Here is an 18847-nt window from a genome sequence, read left to right on the forward strand (position 1 = left end):
AGGTGGGGGCGGGGCCTAGGCTTAGGACCTGCAGGGCCAGAAAAGGCGGCAGGGCTGGAGGGGGCCTCAGAGTGAGGAGTTCAGAGGTTAGGCCCTGGGTGGGGGGGTGTGGCGGGGCTTTGGCTCCAAGCAGCACAGGGTGCCTCGGAGTGCAGAGGATCAGGCCCCGGACCTCAGCAGGCTCCCCACTGATCCCCTCACTGTAGTGGGCCCCTCCCGAGCATGGGAACCCCTCCTCTCCCCCAGCCGCCCCCCCAGGGCCACCAATCCCGTCTGGCCTCCACTTTTCCTTTCCCCTCTCCCTCTTCCTCCCTCCCATGCCCTCAGGACCCACACGGCTGGAGGGGCCTCAGAGGGCAGAGGATCAGGCCTGGGATCTCAGCAGACTCCCCGGAGCCCAAGTGGGCAGGGGAAATGCTGGCTGTGTTCCCTCCGATCCCCCAAGGGTGTCTCCCCCATCCCCGATGCTCCCCTCACCATGCGTGGGCCACTCCAGGCATGGGAACTCCCTCAGCCACCCCTCAGGGGCACTGGTCCCAACCTGCCTCCACCTCTCCCTATGCTCCCTCCCCACCCCCACATCCTACCCAGTTGCTCAGGGGTTCCTTCCATCTCCTTAGGTGTCCATGGTCCCCCACCAGTGCCTGGTAGGTGCCCTAGTTGTGAGGAGACACAAACTCCGCTTCCTCCTACTCCACCATCTTGACTCCATCCCATTGTATTTTCTTCATATCTATCTCCCTTCAACTCCAAGGACATTCCCTAGGTAGAATTCTGGGCATCACTGAGGCCAAAATAACCATCAGGGAATTGTAATGGCTACACTTCATGTTTCAGTTTACACAGTTCATTTGATTCTTTATTTAATAGTTCCTGTCCAATTCCATTATTTAGTCTGTCTGCCCACACTGTAGCTGTGTCAAGGCATTCATTACCATATATTAAGATGAATGTGAATAAATCAGTTATATACATGGATATTTGGTGAAATTTAGAGAATGATAAAGTAACTATGGGCAACAGCAATGTTCTAAGAGTTACTTTATATAAAAAAGAATAAATATAATGCATTAGGACATAAGTACCCTCATTTGCACAAAGAATAAAATTTGCCTTTTTTAAATGGTCTTATTAAAGATTCATTATACAGCATCATCAACTGAAATCAAACAGATGTGTATAATTTCCCAAAGAAATGTTGGCAACAATTTTTTAGTATAACTAAAGAGAACACTTTAACAAAGAGAAATGTACAAAAATGATTCCATCATCCAACTGAAGATTAAAATTAATCAAAACAAAATGGTGCCAATGTAAAGAAGACTACAATCATGATCAATCACAAAGACCACGAAAAGTACAGAATTCTCTCATTCTTCTCAGAAATGTCTTTAATTTGTGTATCTTATTCTTTAATTTTTAGTTGTTTCCAAATCTATTTCACTAGCCACCAACCTACACATTCCAGAAGCTGTTATGATCTTAACCACAGAAACTTCATTAGTTTCTAAAATAAGGATGTATATATGTTCCCCCTGTTAACATCTTCATTTTTCAAAAAGAACATATCCTTATTTTACTATCTTTTCTAATTATAAAAGAAATAACCAACTAAAACTGCAAATCCATAAAGTATTGATAGAAAATGAAACCCATTGTACAAATGGCAGAGATTTTAAAAATTGGAGTGTACTCAGACTTTATATATATATATATATATATATATACACACACACACACACACACACACATTCATTTCCTCTAATACCCTTAGTGTACCTAAAATTTGTTAAACACTTCCTTTCTTAATATTTTAATTTATTTCCAAGAAGGTATATAAAACTCAGTGAGTTTAGTAGCTTCATTGTCTACATACATCAGAAGTCAGTTTTACATTGAGTAGTTTCAACCATTATTCTCATAGGAAGCAAACAAATCAATAAAGCATATTTAAATCTGAAATTCAAACTTGACTATACAATTACTACTTTTCATTCTACTGAGATTAATCTCAGCAAAAGTTATTCACTTTCACTTTCATCTTTGCAAGTGTCCAAAAGGAGAATGTAAGAATATACACATACCCCAAAAAAATTAACTCCAGTTTCTAGTAACTCCTAAAACCTACTTCACCATATACCTATCTCAAAAACATTTTTCAGTTCTTTAAATTCCCCTATCAAACTCTCCTCATCCCCAAAACCAAAGTTAAGTATCACTAATAAAACAGGATTCTATCTTCATAACTAATATAATGGCTCTTAGTTTTCAATATCTAACATCACCCTTGCAGAAATCTTTGATGTGGCAATGATCTGTGATCCACTGTTCTTAATAGAAGTTTTCAAAAGCAATAATACCATGGCTTTACTTACGAGAGGTTTTGGAAGCAAGAAGAGTAACTCGGGAACCTCCTAAGAAGCGAAAACCCATTACATTCACCTGATCATCTTCTGACTGATTGGCAAAGCCTACAAAGAAAAGAAAAAAATCACCTTACATAATCACAAGGCAAAACACTTAATGTTTAAAATAGGAAGCTTAGTTGACAATGAGTATTTTTTATGTCACTAGTCATGTTTAAGGTCCATGTGTGGACTATAATATATTAACTGATCTCCACAGTTGCTTCCAATTGCTAAAATTACTGCCTCAGAAGAACATGCTGAAATCACTTAATTTTCTTCTACTAGTTCATTCTAGGTCTGAGGCAGGAAATGTACAAGATGAACTTAGAATGCCTGTCACACCAGAAAGCAAGGAAACTATCAGTGACCAGCAGATTTGTATGAAAAGGATGTAAGAGCCAACTTAAAGAGACTACCACTGGCCAGAGATGAAAATAATTGAGTATCAAAATAATAATAATAATAACTGCAATGAAGTAAAATATATCAAATATATCGAAAGGCATGTGTTCATATTGACACTAAAAATAAAACAAAAAATCCAAATGCTCACTATTGAAGGATCCTAGAGAATCAACTCATTATTTTAAGAATCAATAATAAAGACAAAGAACCAAGCATTTATCCTGATGATCCTACCAAATTGTACCACATAAACAGTGGTAAATAAGGGAAACATTCTCTGTGTGGAAATATTCCAGCTAAAAATTGTAGAAAGCTTGAAAGAATAGAATACCACCATTTTTCAACTTCCAATGAATTAATGGATCTTAGCATTGACTATCAATAGCTGTTACAATCACAAAAAAGGAGACAAACAGATATAATGTACCCACTGCTGAAAGTATATATCACCATTCTTGCAGTAGTATGGCCAAAATAATCAATCCTAACTCTATTAGCACTAGGTGCAACTATCAATTTACAGGGAACAAGACAGAGAAAATATTAAACAAAATCACAGGGATCTAATCAGCAAAATTCAGAGTATGGGAAACTCACAGGAAAAATAATTTGTATTCTTTAACAAATAAACTGCAAATTAAAAAGAGACATCAAGGAGAAAGCCTACAGAAGAGGAGATATCAAAAAATTCATATCAAAAAATTATAAGTGAAACATATTTGATTCCTGACTCAAAAAAAAAAAAAAAAACAAATAAAAATTATAACACTGGAGACTTTCACTCTGTGCCCAGATGGAAACACTGGGGCCAAATTTACCCTCCCATCTCAAAAAACTAAAAAATGGAATAAAATATATGAACCATTTTTAAGACACTGGAAATTAGCAAATGAACAACAGGGATCTCTGACAAACAAGAAACAAAGTGAGCCCTATGTTTGCACCAGCTTACTACCTAGAGAAATTTCCAAGCCACAACACAGGGGAGGGGAGCCCAGGAGCAACCCAGCATTCTCCCCGAGTTGAGGAGATAGATTTGGTAATCTGGGAAGGCCAAAGTGGCAAACGTTCTCAAGGCAGAGAGCAGACAGAGCTACAGAGAAAGAACTCCAGAGATTTGCAGAGTCCCATTTGAGTACTCAGTAGAATACTAATGGATGCATGCCTATGAGGAAACTACCTGAGATTGGGGAGAAAAAAAAAAAAACAGTCAAAAAGATTACAGGAAATAATCCACAAGCCCAGACAGGGCCAGAGATAATCCTTGTTCGCACTGGCCATAATATAGACCATCAAAATTCACTAGGTATCAGGTAGATCACATAGAAGAGTTTGGTTTCAGTAGCAGGTAAATTTCACACTAGAATAAATGTTGCTCCCGTCCCACCTAACAAAGCTTCAAAACAACACTAAAAATGATCAAACTTTTTCAAGTAACTTAAATGTGTCCCAGAAAAAAAAAAACCTCAAGAATATTTATAGGAAAGCTAAAATACTCAACACACAATTAGATAAAATTCAGGAATTCTGTCCTTCAGTCAAAGATTACAGGACACAGAAAGAGAAAAGAAATTACAACCCATTAACAAGGAGAAAAATCAATCAAAACTAACTCAGAAATGACACAGACAATAGAATTAGTAGACAAAGGCATTAAAATAATTATTATATTATTATAAATATTCAAAGGCGCTATATTAAATAGAGATGTGGAAAATTTTTTTTAAAAAAGAGAGAGACCCAGGGGCTTCCCTGGTGGCGCAGTGGTTGAGAATCTGCCTGCCAATGCAGGGGACACGGGTTCGAGCCCTGGTCTGGGAGGATCCCACATGCCGCGGAGCAACTGGGCCCGTGAGCCACAACTGCTGAGCCTGAGCGTCTGGAGCCTCTGCTCCGCAACAAGAGAGGCCGCGATGGTGACAGGCCCGCGCACCGCGGTGAAGAGTGGCCCCCACTCGCCGCAACTGGAGAAAGCCCTCGCACAGAAACGAAGACCCAACACAGCCAAAAATAAACATAATAAATAAATAATAAATAAAAATTTAAAAAAAAAAAAAAAGAGAGAGACCCAAATCAAACCTTGAGAGATGACAACTACAATGTCTGAGATTAAAAAAATACACTGAGTGGGATTATGAACACATTACACACTGAAAAAAGAAATAACTTGAATGTATAGCAGTAGAAACTACCCAAAAAAAAGCACAAAGAGAAAAAAGATTGAAAAAACAAAAACAGCATCATTGAGCTCTGGGACAACCTCAAGTGAGAAATATACATATAATTGGAGTCCTTAAAATAAAGATGAAAAAAGGAGTGGAGACAGAAAAAAATATTTGAAAAAATAATAGCCAAAATATTTCCAAATTGGATAAAAATTATAACCCATAGATCAAAATATCTTAACAGAGGGAGACCTTCAAGATGGTGGAGGAGTAAAACATGGAGATCACCTTCCTCCCCACAAATACATCAGAAATACACCTACATGTGGAACAACTCCTACAGAACACCTATTGAATGCTGGCAGAAGACCTCAGACTTCCCAAAAGGCAAGAAACTCCCCACATACCTGGGTAGGGAAAAAGAAAAAAGAAAAAACAGAGACAAAAGAATAGGGATGGGACCTGCACCTCTGGGAGGGAGCTGTGAAGGAGGAAAAGTTTCCACACGCTAGGTAGCCCCTTCACTGGTGGAGACGGGGGGTGGCGGGGGGAAGCTTCGGAGCCAGGGAGGAGAGTGCAGCAACCGGAGTGCAGAGGGCAAAGTGGAGAGATTCCCAACAGAGGATCAGTGCCCACCAGCACTCACCAGCCCGAGAGGCTTGTCTGCTCACCTGTCGGCCGGGACGGCTCAGGGCTGGGAGCTGAGGCTCCGGCTTCTTCGGAGGTCAGATCCCAGGGAGAGGACTGGGGTTGGCTGTGTGAACACAGCCTGAAGGGGGCTAGTGCGCCACAGCTAGCCAGGAGGGAGTCTAGGAAAAAGTATGGACCTGCCTAAGACACAAGAGACCATTGTTTCAGGGTGCGCAAGGAGAGGGGATCCAGAGCACCACCTAAACGAGCTCCAGTGACAGGGCGGAAGCTGCGGCTATCAGTGTGGACCCCAGGGACGGGCATGAAACACTAAGACTGCTACTGCAGCCACCAAGAAGCCTGTGTACAAGCACATGTCACTATCCACACCTCCCCTCCTGGGAGCCTGTGCAGCCCGCCATTGCCAGGCTCCCATGATCCATGGACAACTTCCCCGGGAGAACACATGGTGCGCCTCAGGATGGTGCAACGTCATGCCAGCCTCTGCCACCACAGGCTCACTGAGCATTCTGTATCCTTCCCTACCCCCGGCCTGAGTGAGCCAGAGCCCCCTAATCAGCTGCTACTTTAACCCCGTCCTGTCTGAGGGAAGAACAGACCCCCTCAGGCGACCAACACACAGAGGCAGGGCCAAATCCAAAGCAGAACCCCAGGAGCTGTATGAACAAAGAAGAGAAAGGGAAATCTCTCCTAGCAGCCTCAGAAGCAAAAGCTAAGAGAATTCAGCACCACCAAACCAGCTTTACAACAAATGCTAAAGGAACTTCTCTAGGCAGGAAACACAAGAGAAGGAAAAGACCTACAATAACAAACCCAAAACAATCAAGAAAACGGTAATAGGAACATACATATTGATAATTACCTTAAGTGTAAATGGATTAAATGCTCCAACCAAAAGACATAGACTGGCTGAATGGATACAAAACCAAGACCCATATATATACTGTCTACAAGAGACCCACTTCAGATCTAGGGACACATACAGACTGAAAGTGAGGGGATGGAAAAAGATATTCCATACAAATGGAAATCAAAAGAAAGCTGGAGTAGCAGTTCTCATATCAGACAAAAGAGACTTTAAAATAAAGACTACTACAAGAGACAAAGAAGGACACTACCTAATGATCAAGGGATCAATCCAAGAAGAAGATATAACAATTGTAAATATTTATGCACCCAACATAGGAGCACCTCAATACATAAGGCAAAAGCTAACAGCCATAAAAGGGGAAATCGACAGTAACGCAATCACTGTAGGGGACTTTAACACCCCACTTCCACAAATGGACAGATCATCCAAAATGAAAATAAATAAGGAAACACAACCTTTAAATGATACATTACACATGATGGGCTTCATTGATATTTACACGACATTCTATCCAAAAACAACAGAATACACTTTCTTCTCAAGTGCGCATGGAACATTCTTCAGATAGATCATATCTTGGGTCACAAATCAATCCTTGGTAAATTCAAGAAAATTGAAATCATATCCAGTATCTTTTCTGACCACAACGCTATGAGACTAGATATCAATTATAGGAAAAAATCTGTAAAAAATAGAAACACATGGTGGCTAAACAATACACTACTTAATAACCAAGAGATCACTGAAGAAATCAAAGAGGAAATCAAAAAATACCTAGAAACAAATGACAATGAAAACACGACGACCCAAAACCTATGGGATACAGCAAAAGCAGTTCTAAGAGGGAAGTTTATAGCAATACAATCCTACCCCAAGAAACAAGAAACATCTCAAATCAACAACCTAACCTTACACCTAAAGCAGTTAGAGAAACAACAAAAAACCCCAAAGTTAGCAGAAGGAAAGAAATCATAAGATCAGATCAGAAATAAATGAAAAAGAAATGAAGGAAACGATAGCAAAGGTTAATAAAACTAAAAGCTGGTTCTTTGAGAAGATAAACAAAATTGATAAGCCATTAGCCAGACTCATCAAGAAAATAAGGGAGAAGACTCAAATCACTAGAATTAGAACTGAAAAAGGAGAAGTAACAACTGATACTGCAGAAATACAAAGGATCATGAGAGATTATGACAAGCAACTATATGCCAATAAAATGGACAACCTGGAAGAAATGGACAAATTCTTAGAAAAGCACAACCTCCCAAGACTGAACCAGGAAGAAATAGAAAAGGTAAACAGACCAATCACAAGCACTGAAATTGAAACTGTGATTAAAAATCTTCCAACAAACAAAAGCCCAGGACCAGACAGCCTCACAGGCGAATTCTACCAAACATTTAGAGAAAAGCTAACACCTATCATCTCAAACTCTTCCAAAACATAGCAGAGGGAGAATCACTCCCAAACTCATTCTACGAAACCACCATCACCCTGATACCAAAACCAGACAAAGATGTCACAAAGAAAGAAAATTACAGGCCAATACACTGATGAACATAGATGCAAAAATTCTCAAAAAAATACTAGCAAACAGAATCCAACAGCACATTAAAAGCATCATACACCACGATGAAGTGGGGTTTATCCCAGGAATGCAAGGATTCTTCAATATACGCAAATCAATTAATGTGATAACCCATACTAAAAAATTGAAGGATAAAAACTGTATGATCATCTCAACAGATGCAGAAAAAGCTTTCAACAAAATTCAACACCCATTTTTCATAAAAACACTCCAGAAAGTAGGCAGAGAGGGAACTTACCTCAACATAATAAAATCCATATATGACAAACCCACAGCCAACATCATTCTCAATGGTGAAAAACTGAAACCATTTCCACTAAGATCAGGAACAAGACAAGGGTGCCCACTCTCACCATTATTATTCAACACACTTTTGGAAGTTTTAGCCCAGCAATCAGAGAGGAAAAAGAAATAAAAGGAATCCAAATCGGAAAAGAAGAAGTAAAACTGTCACTGTTTGCAGATGACATGATACTATACATAGAGAATCCCAAAGACTCTACAAGAAAACTACTAGAGCTAATCAATGAATTTGGTAAAGTAGCAGGATACAAAATTAATGCTCAGAAATCTTTTGCATTCCTATACGTTAATGATGAAAAATCTGAAAGAGAAATTAAGGAAACACTTCCATTTACCATTGCAACAAAAAGAATAAAATACCTAGGAATAAACCTACCTAAGGAGACAAAAGACCTGTATGCAGAAAACTATATAAGACACTGATGAAAGAAATTAAAGATGATACAAACAGATGGAGAGACATACCATGTTCTTGGATTGGAAGAATCAACATTGTGAAAATGACTACACTACCCAAAGGAATCTACAGATTCAGTGCAATCCCTATCAAACTACCAATGCCATTATTCACAGAACTAGAACAAAAACTTTCACAATTTGTATGGAAACACAAAAGACCCCAAATAACCAGAGCAACCTTAAGAAAGAAAAACGGAGCTGGAGGAATCAGGCTCCCTGACTTCAGACTATACTACAAAGCTACAGTAATCAAGACAGTATGGTACTGGCATAAAAACAGAAATATAGATCAATGGAACAGGATAGAAAGCCCAAAGATCAACCCACACACATATGGTCACCTTATTTTTGATAAAGGAGGCAAGAATATACAATGGAGAAAAGACAGCCTCTTCAATAAGTGGTGCTGGGAAAACTGGACAGCTACATGTAAAAGAATGAAGTTGGAACAATCCCTAACACCATACACAAAAAGAAACTCAAAATGGAGTAAAGACCTAAATGTAAGGCCAGACACTATAAAACTCTTAGAAGAAATCATAGGCAGAACACTCTATGACATAAATCACAGCAAGATCCTTTTTGACCCATCTCCTAGAGACATGGAAATAAAAACAAAAGTAAACAAATGGGACCTAATGAAACTTAAAATCTTTTGCACAGCAAAGGAAACCATAAATAAGACTAAAAGACAACCCTCAGTATGGGAGAAAATATTTGCAAATGAAGCAATTGACAAAGGATTAATCTCCAAAATTTACAAGCAGCTCATGTAGCTCAATATCAAAAAAATAAGCAACCCAATCCAAAAATGGGCAGAAGATCTAAATAGACATTTCTCCATGGAAGATATACAGATTGCCAACAAACACATAAAAGATTGCTCAACATCACTAATCATTAGAGAAACGCAAATCAAAACTACAATGAGGTATCACCTCACACCGGTCAGAATGGCCATCACCAAAAAGTCTACAAACATTAAATGCTGGAGAGGGTGTAGAGAAAAGGGAACCACCTTGCACTGTTGGTGGGAATGTAAATTGATACAGCCACTATGGAGAAGAGTATGGAGGTTCCTTAAAAAACTAAAAATAGAACTACCACACCACCCAGCAATCCCACTCCTGGGCATATACCCTGAGAAAACCATAATTCAAAAAGAGTCATGTACCACAATGTTCCCTGCAGCTCTATTTACAATAGCTAGGACATGGAAGCAACCTAAGTGTCCATCAACAGATGAATGGATAAAGAAATGTGGCACATATATACAATGGAATATTACTCAGCCATAAAAAGAAACGAAATTGAGTTATTTGTAGTGAGGTGGATGGACATAGAGTCTGTCATACAGAATTAAGTAAGTCAGAAAGAGAAAAACTAATACCATATGCTAACACACATATATGGAATCTAAAAAAAAAATGGTTCTGAAGAACCTAGGGGCAGGACAGGAATAAAGATGCAGATGTAGAGAATGGACTTCAACACAGGGAGGAGGAAGGGTAAGCTGGGACAAGTGAGAGAGTGGGATGGACTTATATAGACTACCAAATGTGAAATAGATAGCTAGTGGGAAGCAGTTGCATAGCACAGACAGATAAGCTCGGTGCTTTGTGACCACCTACCGGGGTGGGATAGGGAGGGTGGGAGGGAGACACAAGAGCAGGAGCTATGGGGATATATGTGTATGTATAGCTGATTCACTTCGTTATAAAGCAGAAGCTGGCACACCATTGTAAAGCAATTATACTCCAATAAAGATGTTAAAATATATATATATCTTAACAAACACCGAGCACAAGCAAAATAAAAATACAACAAAACCAAAAAAACTATACCAAGGTACACCAAAAATGAATTTCTTAAAGAAAAAAATCTTAAAAGCAGCCAGAGAGAAAAGACATATTACATATAGAGGTACAGCTTATGTCTTAATGCAATGCCAGAAATCAATGGAGCAATATCTTTACAATATTGAAAGAAAAACATTGTCAACCTACAATCTTTACCTAGTGAAAATAACTTTCAAAAAAATGGTGAAAAAATACATTTTCAGACCTACAAAAGCTGAAAAAATTCATCACCAGTATTTCTACACTAAAAGAAATGTTAACAAAGTACTTCAAGAAAAAGGAAAATGATACCAGATGGAACCTGGTTCTACACAAAGGAATGAAGAGCAGTGGAAAAGGTAACTCCATGAGTAAATATATAAGATCATTGTCTTAATTATTAATATCTCTTAAAAAGAGAATCACTGTACATGTATAACTAAATTACTCTGCTGTACACCTGAAACTAACAGAACATTGTTAATCAACTATACTCCAATATAAAAAATTTTTTTTAAAAGATAATCACTGTTTAAAGCAAAATTCATAACAATGTATTGCAAGCTTTATAATATATGTAGATATAAAATATAAAACAACAATAGCAAAAAGGCTGGGAGGGGAGAAATGGAAGTATACTATTGTACGAGTCTTATAGTATGTTTGAGGCATTATACTATCACCTAAAGTTAGACTGTGATAAGTTAAAGATGTACACAGTATTATGCATCTGTGCATTTTTGACAGGGAAATATTGCTTCCAAAGGGGCAAAAATCAATTCATAGGGTTCATCCATTGTAAAGCAATTACTCTCCAATAAAGATGTTAAAAAAAATTTATAGGGTTCAGAAAAATCTTACTCATTTTATCTATAAAAACATATTCATATAGAATGTGAACAGATATACAGGATTATCTGTGGTACTAAAACTGTGTGGAGGGGCTGATTAAGAAAAAGATTCTAAAAAGTCTTGTGGAGAAAATCATAAAAGAAAGGTTGAGAAACACTGCCATAAGCTTCAAAGAAGCATCTAAATTAACACTAGGTGGTATAGTGAATAAGACCACAAAGGAGATAAAATGGAATCATAAAACATACTCAATTCAAAAGAATGCAGGAGGGGACTTCCCTGGCGGTCCAGTGGTTAAGACTTCACCTTCCTAGGGGCAAGACAGGAATAAAGATGCAGACCTACTAGACAATGGACTTGAGGATATGGGGAGGGGGAAGGGTACACTGGGATAAAGTGAGAGAGTGGCATGGACATATGTACGCTACCAAACGTAAAATAGACAGCTAGTGGGAAGCAGCCGCAAAGCACAGGGAGATCAGCTCAGTGCTTTGTGACCACCTAGAGGGGTGGGATAGGGAGGGTGGGAGGGAGGGAGATGCAAGAGGGAAGAAATATGGGGACATATGTATATGTATAACTGATTCACTTTGTTATAAAGCAGAAACTAACACACCATTGTAAAGCAATTATACTCCAATAAAGATGTTAAAAAAAAAAAGACTTCACCTTCCAATGAAGGGGGTGCAGGTTTGATCCCTGGTCGGGGAGCTAAGATCCCACATGCCTCGTGACCAAAAAACCAAAACATTAAAAAAAAAAAACAGAAGCAATATTGTAACAAATTCAATAAAGACTTTTAAAATGGTCCACATCAAAAAAAATCTTAAAAAAAAAAAGAATGCAGAAAAAAAAACAGATGAGGCAAAGAGAAAACAAAGAGCAAGATGGTAGATTTAAAACCAACCATATCAATAATCACATTAAAAATAAATGGTCGGGGCTTCCCTGGTGGCGCAGTGGTTGAGAATCTGCCTGCTAATGCAGGGGACACGGGTTCGAGCCCTGGTCTGGGAAGATCCCACATGCCTCGGAGCAACTGGGCCCGTGAGCCACAACTACTGAGCCTGCGCATCTGGAGCCTGTGCTCTGCAACAAGAGAGGCCGCGATAGTGAGAGGCCTGTGCACCATGATGAAGAGTGGCCCCCACTTGCTGCAACTAGAGAAAGCCCTCGCACAGAAACGAAGACCCAACGCAGCCAAAAATTAATTAATTAATTAATTAATTTTACAAAAATTTTTAAATAAATAAATGGTCTAGGGACTTCCCTGGTGGCGCAGTGGTTAAGAGTCCGCCTGCCAATGCAGGGGACACGGGTTCGAGTCCTGGTCCGGGAAGATCGCACATGCCGCAGAGCAACTAAGCCCATACGCCACAACTACTGAGCCTGTGCTCTAGAGCCCGAGAGCCACAACTACTGAGCCCACGTGCCACAGCTACTGAAGCCCGTGTGCCTAGAGCCCATGCTCCACAACAAGAGACGCCACCGCAATGAGAAGCCCGCACACTGCAACGAAGAGTAGTCCCCGCTCGCCACAACTAGAGAAAGCCTGCGTGCAGCAATGAAGACCCAACGCAGCCAAAAATAAGTAAATAAATTTATTTTTTTAAAAAATGGTCTAAACACCCCAATTAATAGATAATATTGTATTGTATTAAAAAAGCCAAGACTCAACTGTATGCTACCTATAAGAAACCTACTTTAAATATAAAGATGTAAACATCTTAAAAGGAAATATACATATGTATCACTGTAACACTAGGGAAAAGAAAGTTGGAATAGCTATATAAATATCATAAAAGTAGATTTCAGAGCAAAGAATATTAACAAAGACAGAGGCTATTTCATAATAATCAAGAGAACATTATACACCTAAACTTTCATGTGCCTAAAACAGAGCTTTAAAATGTATGAAGCAAAAACTTCAGATCTGCAAAAAAAAGAAATAGACAAATTATAGTTGAAGACTTCAACAAACTACTCTCAATAATTGACACATGTAGACAGAAAATCAGTAAGGATATAGAAGATTAAAAACATTATCAGCAAACTTGCCTTAACTGACATTTACATAAGGTCCCACCCTACAACAGCAGAAAATCCATTATTTTCAAATGCACGTGGAACATTTATAAAAACAGTCCTATCTTGGGGCCATTAAATAAGTTTCAATAAATTTAAAAGGATTCCAGGCATACAAAGTATGTTTTCCTACCACAGTGAAACTGAATTCCAAATCAATAACAAAAGTTGTATGGAAAATCCCCAAGAGTTTGGAAACTACATACCATACTTCTAAATAACACTAGGGTCAAAAAAGAAATCAAAAGGGGAATTTAAAACTGTTTTATACTGAATGAAAATTAAAATTACAACATTTCATCATTTGTAGGATGCAGCTAAAGCAATAGAGGAAATTTTATAGCATTAACCAACTAACCAAGAAAAGAAAATTAAACCCAAAGTAAGCACAAGAAAGGAATATGAGAGAAATTAAAAGGAATAGAAAACAAAAAATAAAAAGAGGAAATGAATGAAACCAAAAGCTGGTTTTTCAAAGCGAGATAAAATGGATAAACCTCTAGTCAACAGATCAGGAACAAAAAAGAGAGAAAACACAAATTAGCGGTATCAGTAATGAGTGAGTTGTCATCACTACAGATTCTACAGATATTAAAAGGATCAGAAAATATTATGAACAACCTTATGCCAATAAATTCAACAATTCAGATGAAATGTACATATTCCTTGAAAGACAGAAACTAACAAAGTTCACTCGATAAGAAATAGATAACCTCAAGAGGCCTATATCTTTTGAAGAAATTGAATTTGTAGTTTAAAAGCTATCCCATACAGAAAACTCTATGTCTGGAAAACTTCTCTAGTGAATTCTTCCAACTATTTAAGCAAAAAATAATACCAATTCTGCACACTGTTCAAAAAAATTGAAGGGAGGTAAATATTTCCCAATTCATTCCATAAAGTCCACATTAATGACACATAATTATAAAGAAGCAAAATTACAGATCAATATCCCTTATAAACACAGATGTAAAAATTATAAAGTTTAACAAATTAAATCCAACAGTCTATTGAAAGGAAAATACATCATGATAAAGTATGATTTATCTCAAGAAGGCACAGTAGGGCTAACATTAAAAAATTAATCAATGTAATCCACCTATTAACAGACTAAAGAAGAAAATGATATAAAATATCTCAATTGATGTAGAAAAAGCATTGAAAAAATTAAATATCTATTCCTAATAAAACTAATAGCAAACTTGGTATAAAAGGAAACTTCCCCAAGCGTGTAAAGGACACCTACAAAATACTTACATCTAAAACATATTTAATGCTGAAAGACTGAATGTCTGCTCTCACCATTACTATTCAACATCGTCCAGAGGTTCTAGCCAAGGTTAAAAAGCAAGCAAAAAATAAACAAACTGAATCTCCAGATTGGCAAGGAAGAGGTAAAACTGTTTTCACTTACAGATGACATGATCATCTATGTAGAAAATCTGATTAAATCTACAAAAAAAAAAGCTAGTAGAAACAATGCTGTGTGATACAAGATCAATATACAAAAACCAATTGTATTTCTATGTACTAGGAAAGAACAATTTGAAATTGAAATAAAACACTACAATTTGCAATCACATCAAAATATATTTTAGGGATAAATCTGACAGAGATTTGTAAGACCTGTACATTGAAAACTGTAAACTCTTAGTGAGAAAAATAAAATATGTCCTAAATAAAGGAAGGTCTCTACTTTCATCTTAAGAAACTAGGATAAGTGGAGCAATTTTTACCATGTTCAATATTGTTAAGATGTTGTTTCTCTCCAAATTGATCTATAGAATTAGATCAGTTGCAATCCCAATTACAATCAAAATCTCAGGCATTTTTTAAATTGATAAGCTGATTCTAAGATTCATGTGAAAATGTAGATGATCTAGAACATCCAAGACAACTTTGAAAATAAAAGAATGAAGTAGGAGAAATTACGCTACCTGACTTCTAGACTTATATATAGTAATTAAGACACTATGCTATTGGTATATAGCAATATTGATGGGCAAAGACAAATAGATCAATGGAACAAACTGAGCAGAAATATATATATACATTCTGATGATTTATATAGTCCTATGATATACATTCAGATGATTTTCAACAACTTTGCAAAGGTGATTCAGTGGAAAAAAATAGTCTTTTCAAAAGTAGTTTGGGGGAATTCCCTGGCAGTCCAGTGGTTAGGACTCCATACTTCCACTGCAGGGGGCACGGGTTCAATCCCTGGTTGGGGAACTAAGATCCCTCAAGCCGCGTGGTGAAGCCAAAAAAAAAAAAAAAAGTTGTGCTGGAACATTAGATACTCATATGCAAAAATATGAATTTTATCCATATCTCACACCATACATAAATATCAACTCAAAATGGATAAGAGCCCTAAATATAAAACATAAAACTAGAAAACTTCTAGAAAAACACGTACGAGAAAAACTTTGTAACCTTGAGTTAGGCAAAAATTTCTTAAATATAACATTAAAATCATGATCCATAAAAGAAAAGACCAGATAAATTGGGCTTTATCAAAATTAAGAACTTCTGCTCTTCCAAAGACACTGTTAAAAGAATGAAAAGACATGCCATAGACTGGGAGAAAATATGTGCAAGTCATATAATCTGATAAGGGAATGAAAGAAGGCAGACAAAAAAGAGCACACACTGAGTAATTCCATTTTATAAAACTTTAGAAAGTGCAAACTAATCTATAGTGACAGAAAGGAAACCAGTGGTTGCCTGGGGATGGAGGAAAAACAGATCACAAAGGGGCACAAGGAAGCTCTTTGGGGTGATGGATATTTTCAGCATCATGATTGCAGGGATGGTTTCAAAGGTATATACAAACACCAAAACTTACCAAATTGTATACGTTATACATGTGTACATAAGTTATACTTCAATAAAGTTGTTTTTTATAAAAACAAAAAATATATACTGAAGCTGTGTTTCAGAATTAAAGAATGTATTAAAATGTACCAGAAGAAAATATAATTAATATTTTATAATCTTAAAATAGAGATCATTCTAAGAACAACATGAAAACTTGAAACTAAATAAAGCAGTTATAAAATTAAATTTTAAAATAAATTTTACTACCTAAAAATATAAACCTTATATGTCAAAAGAATACAAGTAGTTAATAACAATTACAAAATTTCTATGCTAACAAATAATTTAGAAATGCAAATTTTAAAAAGAGATGTCATATTTCACCTAACCATGTCAAAAATTGTAAAAGCTTTAAATCCAGCTGCTATCCTGGGTACAAACCCTGATGTTGGGCTTGTAACCTGATACAATTATTCTGGGAAGTAACTTTGGCATTTGAATAAAGTTTTCAAATGTGCATATCCTTTGACTCAGTCATTTATCTTCAAGGAATTTCTCCAAAGAGAAACAGAGAAGTACAAAAAAGCTATGTACATGGCACCCCTAAACAATAGAATATTATGTAAACATTAAAATACAAATTCATTGACAAGGAAAGATAGCCGTATATCTGAGTACCATAAAAGGCTGCTACAATAGCACGCTATTTGTTATTACATTTATGTAAAATTTTTGTGTAAAATTACTGGTATCATGGCATACAATGAATGTCAGCTAATTTAACATCTATTCCCAGCCTCCTTTTCCCCAGCCCATCTACAGTAGTTCTCAGCCCCCTTTACTGCTAGAAGAGGCCATGTGACAGTATTTTGGCTATTGAGGCCTAAGTAGAAATCTCCTAAGAAGTTTATGGAAACATGCCTTTCTGATAAAAGTTACAGTCATTGCTATAGCTATCTCTTTCCCCTACCTCCTGCCCTGTAGTCAGTTATGATGACTTAAGCCAAAGCAGCTATCCTATTGCCATGGAACAAGCCAACACACTAGAGAATGCACACTGCAAAGAAAGAAAAAAGCTGGGTCTTTGATAACATTCACAAACCACTATACCAGCTTCCATTGCCCACTTGTGGACCTCTCTTTATTTGAGATAAAAAATACATATTATCTTGCTTAAGTCACATTTAGCCAAAATCACTCCAGATAATTATTTATTTATATATATATATATATATATATATATATATATATAAATATTTTCTATATAGCCATTAAGCATATTAAAGCTTTTTATAATTATAATATTCTCTACTGGCCAGTATTTGGGGCACTAGACACCTCCATTCAAACACTGTTGATAGAGTTAACTAGTGGCCCTTCAGGAAGTCAATTTTACATTATATTTCAAAAGCTTTAAAAATATTATTATCCTTTGCTTGACTCAGTAATTCCACTTTTACATATTCATCAAAGAAGTAATAATAAATTTAGAGAAATATTGCTATAATATATTTACAATATTAATAAACTGAAAACAACATAAATACAGAAAAATATAATGCTGGCCAAATGATTTATGATAGAATAGTATGTAATCATTAAAATCATAAAATTAAAAATCTAATTATATAGAAAGGTGTCTCCCAACAATATGCAAAGTAATATTCTTTGGGGGGATGAAATGCTTAGAAAAAATATTTTTTAAAAGAGTAGGAAAATGTAATGAAATATAAGTAGATATTGCTTGGTTTAAGAATTACCAGTAACTTTCATTTTCTTCTTTTTGGTTATCCATTCCTAAATTTCACATTCCTTTTGTAATAAGAAAAATTAATTTTAAATATACAAAAAAAAAAGAACTGAAATAAACAAATAGGAAGAGATGTAGATTAAAAGTAGTTTTATTTCTACTCTATGAAGATCATTAATTTTATTTCTGTTAAAAAATAACTTGTAATAGCAACTTTAACATCAACATATAAAAGTCATATATAGCAAGAGTGAAACGTATCATGAAAAGTGAAAAAGTAGCAAGAGTACTTCTTTTAAACAATTACAGGATTCCAGCATGTTTAATATGAACACAAATCTGGAAACTCAAAAAGAGAACACACTATATTACATAAATTGACTCTTAGGGGAAATTTTTAAAATTTGTCATTGAGTCCCATTTCTAAAGTGAATAAGAAGCAAATATATGCTGAAGAGCCTAAGATACCTGTGACATCAAAACAACTGAGTCCAAAATCAGGACAGATGAGTTATCTAAGCTTTCCTTAGTACTTCTTACCCCATTCATAGCTTACAGAGATACCCTCTCTGGTCAAAAGCATACATTCTTATTCAATCTCCATCAGTTTGAGTCATCTGCAGTAAAGATTGACCACTCAGAAGCCAGA

The 18847-nt window shown here is 36.6% G+C and overlaps 1 protein-coding gene across 6 annotated transcripts in view; it reads right to left on the bottom strand.

Moving 5' to 3' along the window:
• BBS9 (Bardet-Biedl syndrome 9) overlaps window positions 1-18847 on the bottom strand; it is a 465641-nt gene that overhangs the window by 243398 nt on the left and 203396 nt on the right. For all 6 annotated transcript variants that reach the window (XM_057549919.1, XM_028164767.2, XM_028164765.2 and 3 more), the window contains one exon: window positions 2376-2471. In XM_057549919.1, coding sequence (XP_057405902.1) covers window positions 2376-2471 — 96 coding nt within the window. The remainder of the gene's footprint in view (window positions 1-2375; window positions 2472-18847) is intronic.

This window comes from Balaenoptera acutorostrata, chromosome 7 (assembly GCF_949987535.1).
Source record: "Balaenoptera acutorostrata chromosome 7, mBalAcu1.1, whole genome shotgun sequence".
Taxonomy (NCBI): domain Eukaryota; kingdom Metazoa; phylum Chordata; class Mammalia; order Artiodactyla; family Balaenopteridae; genus Balaenoptera; species Balaenoptera acutorostrata.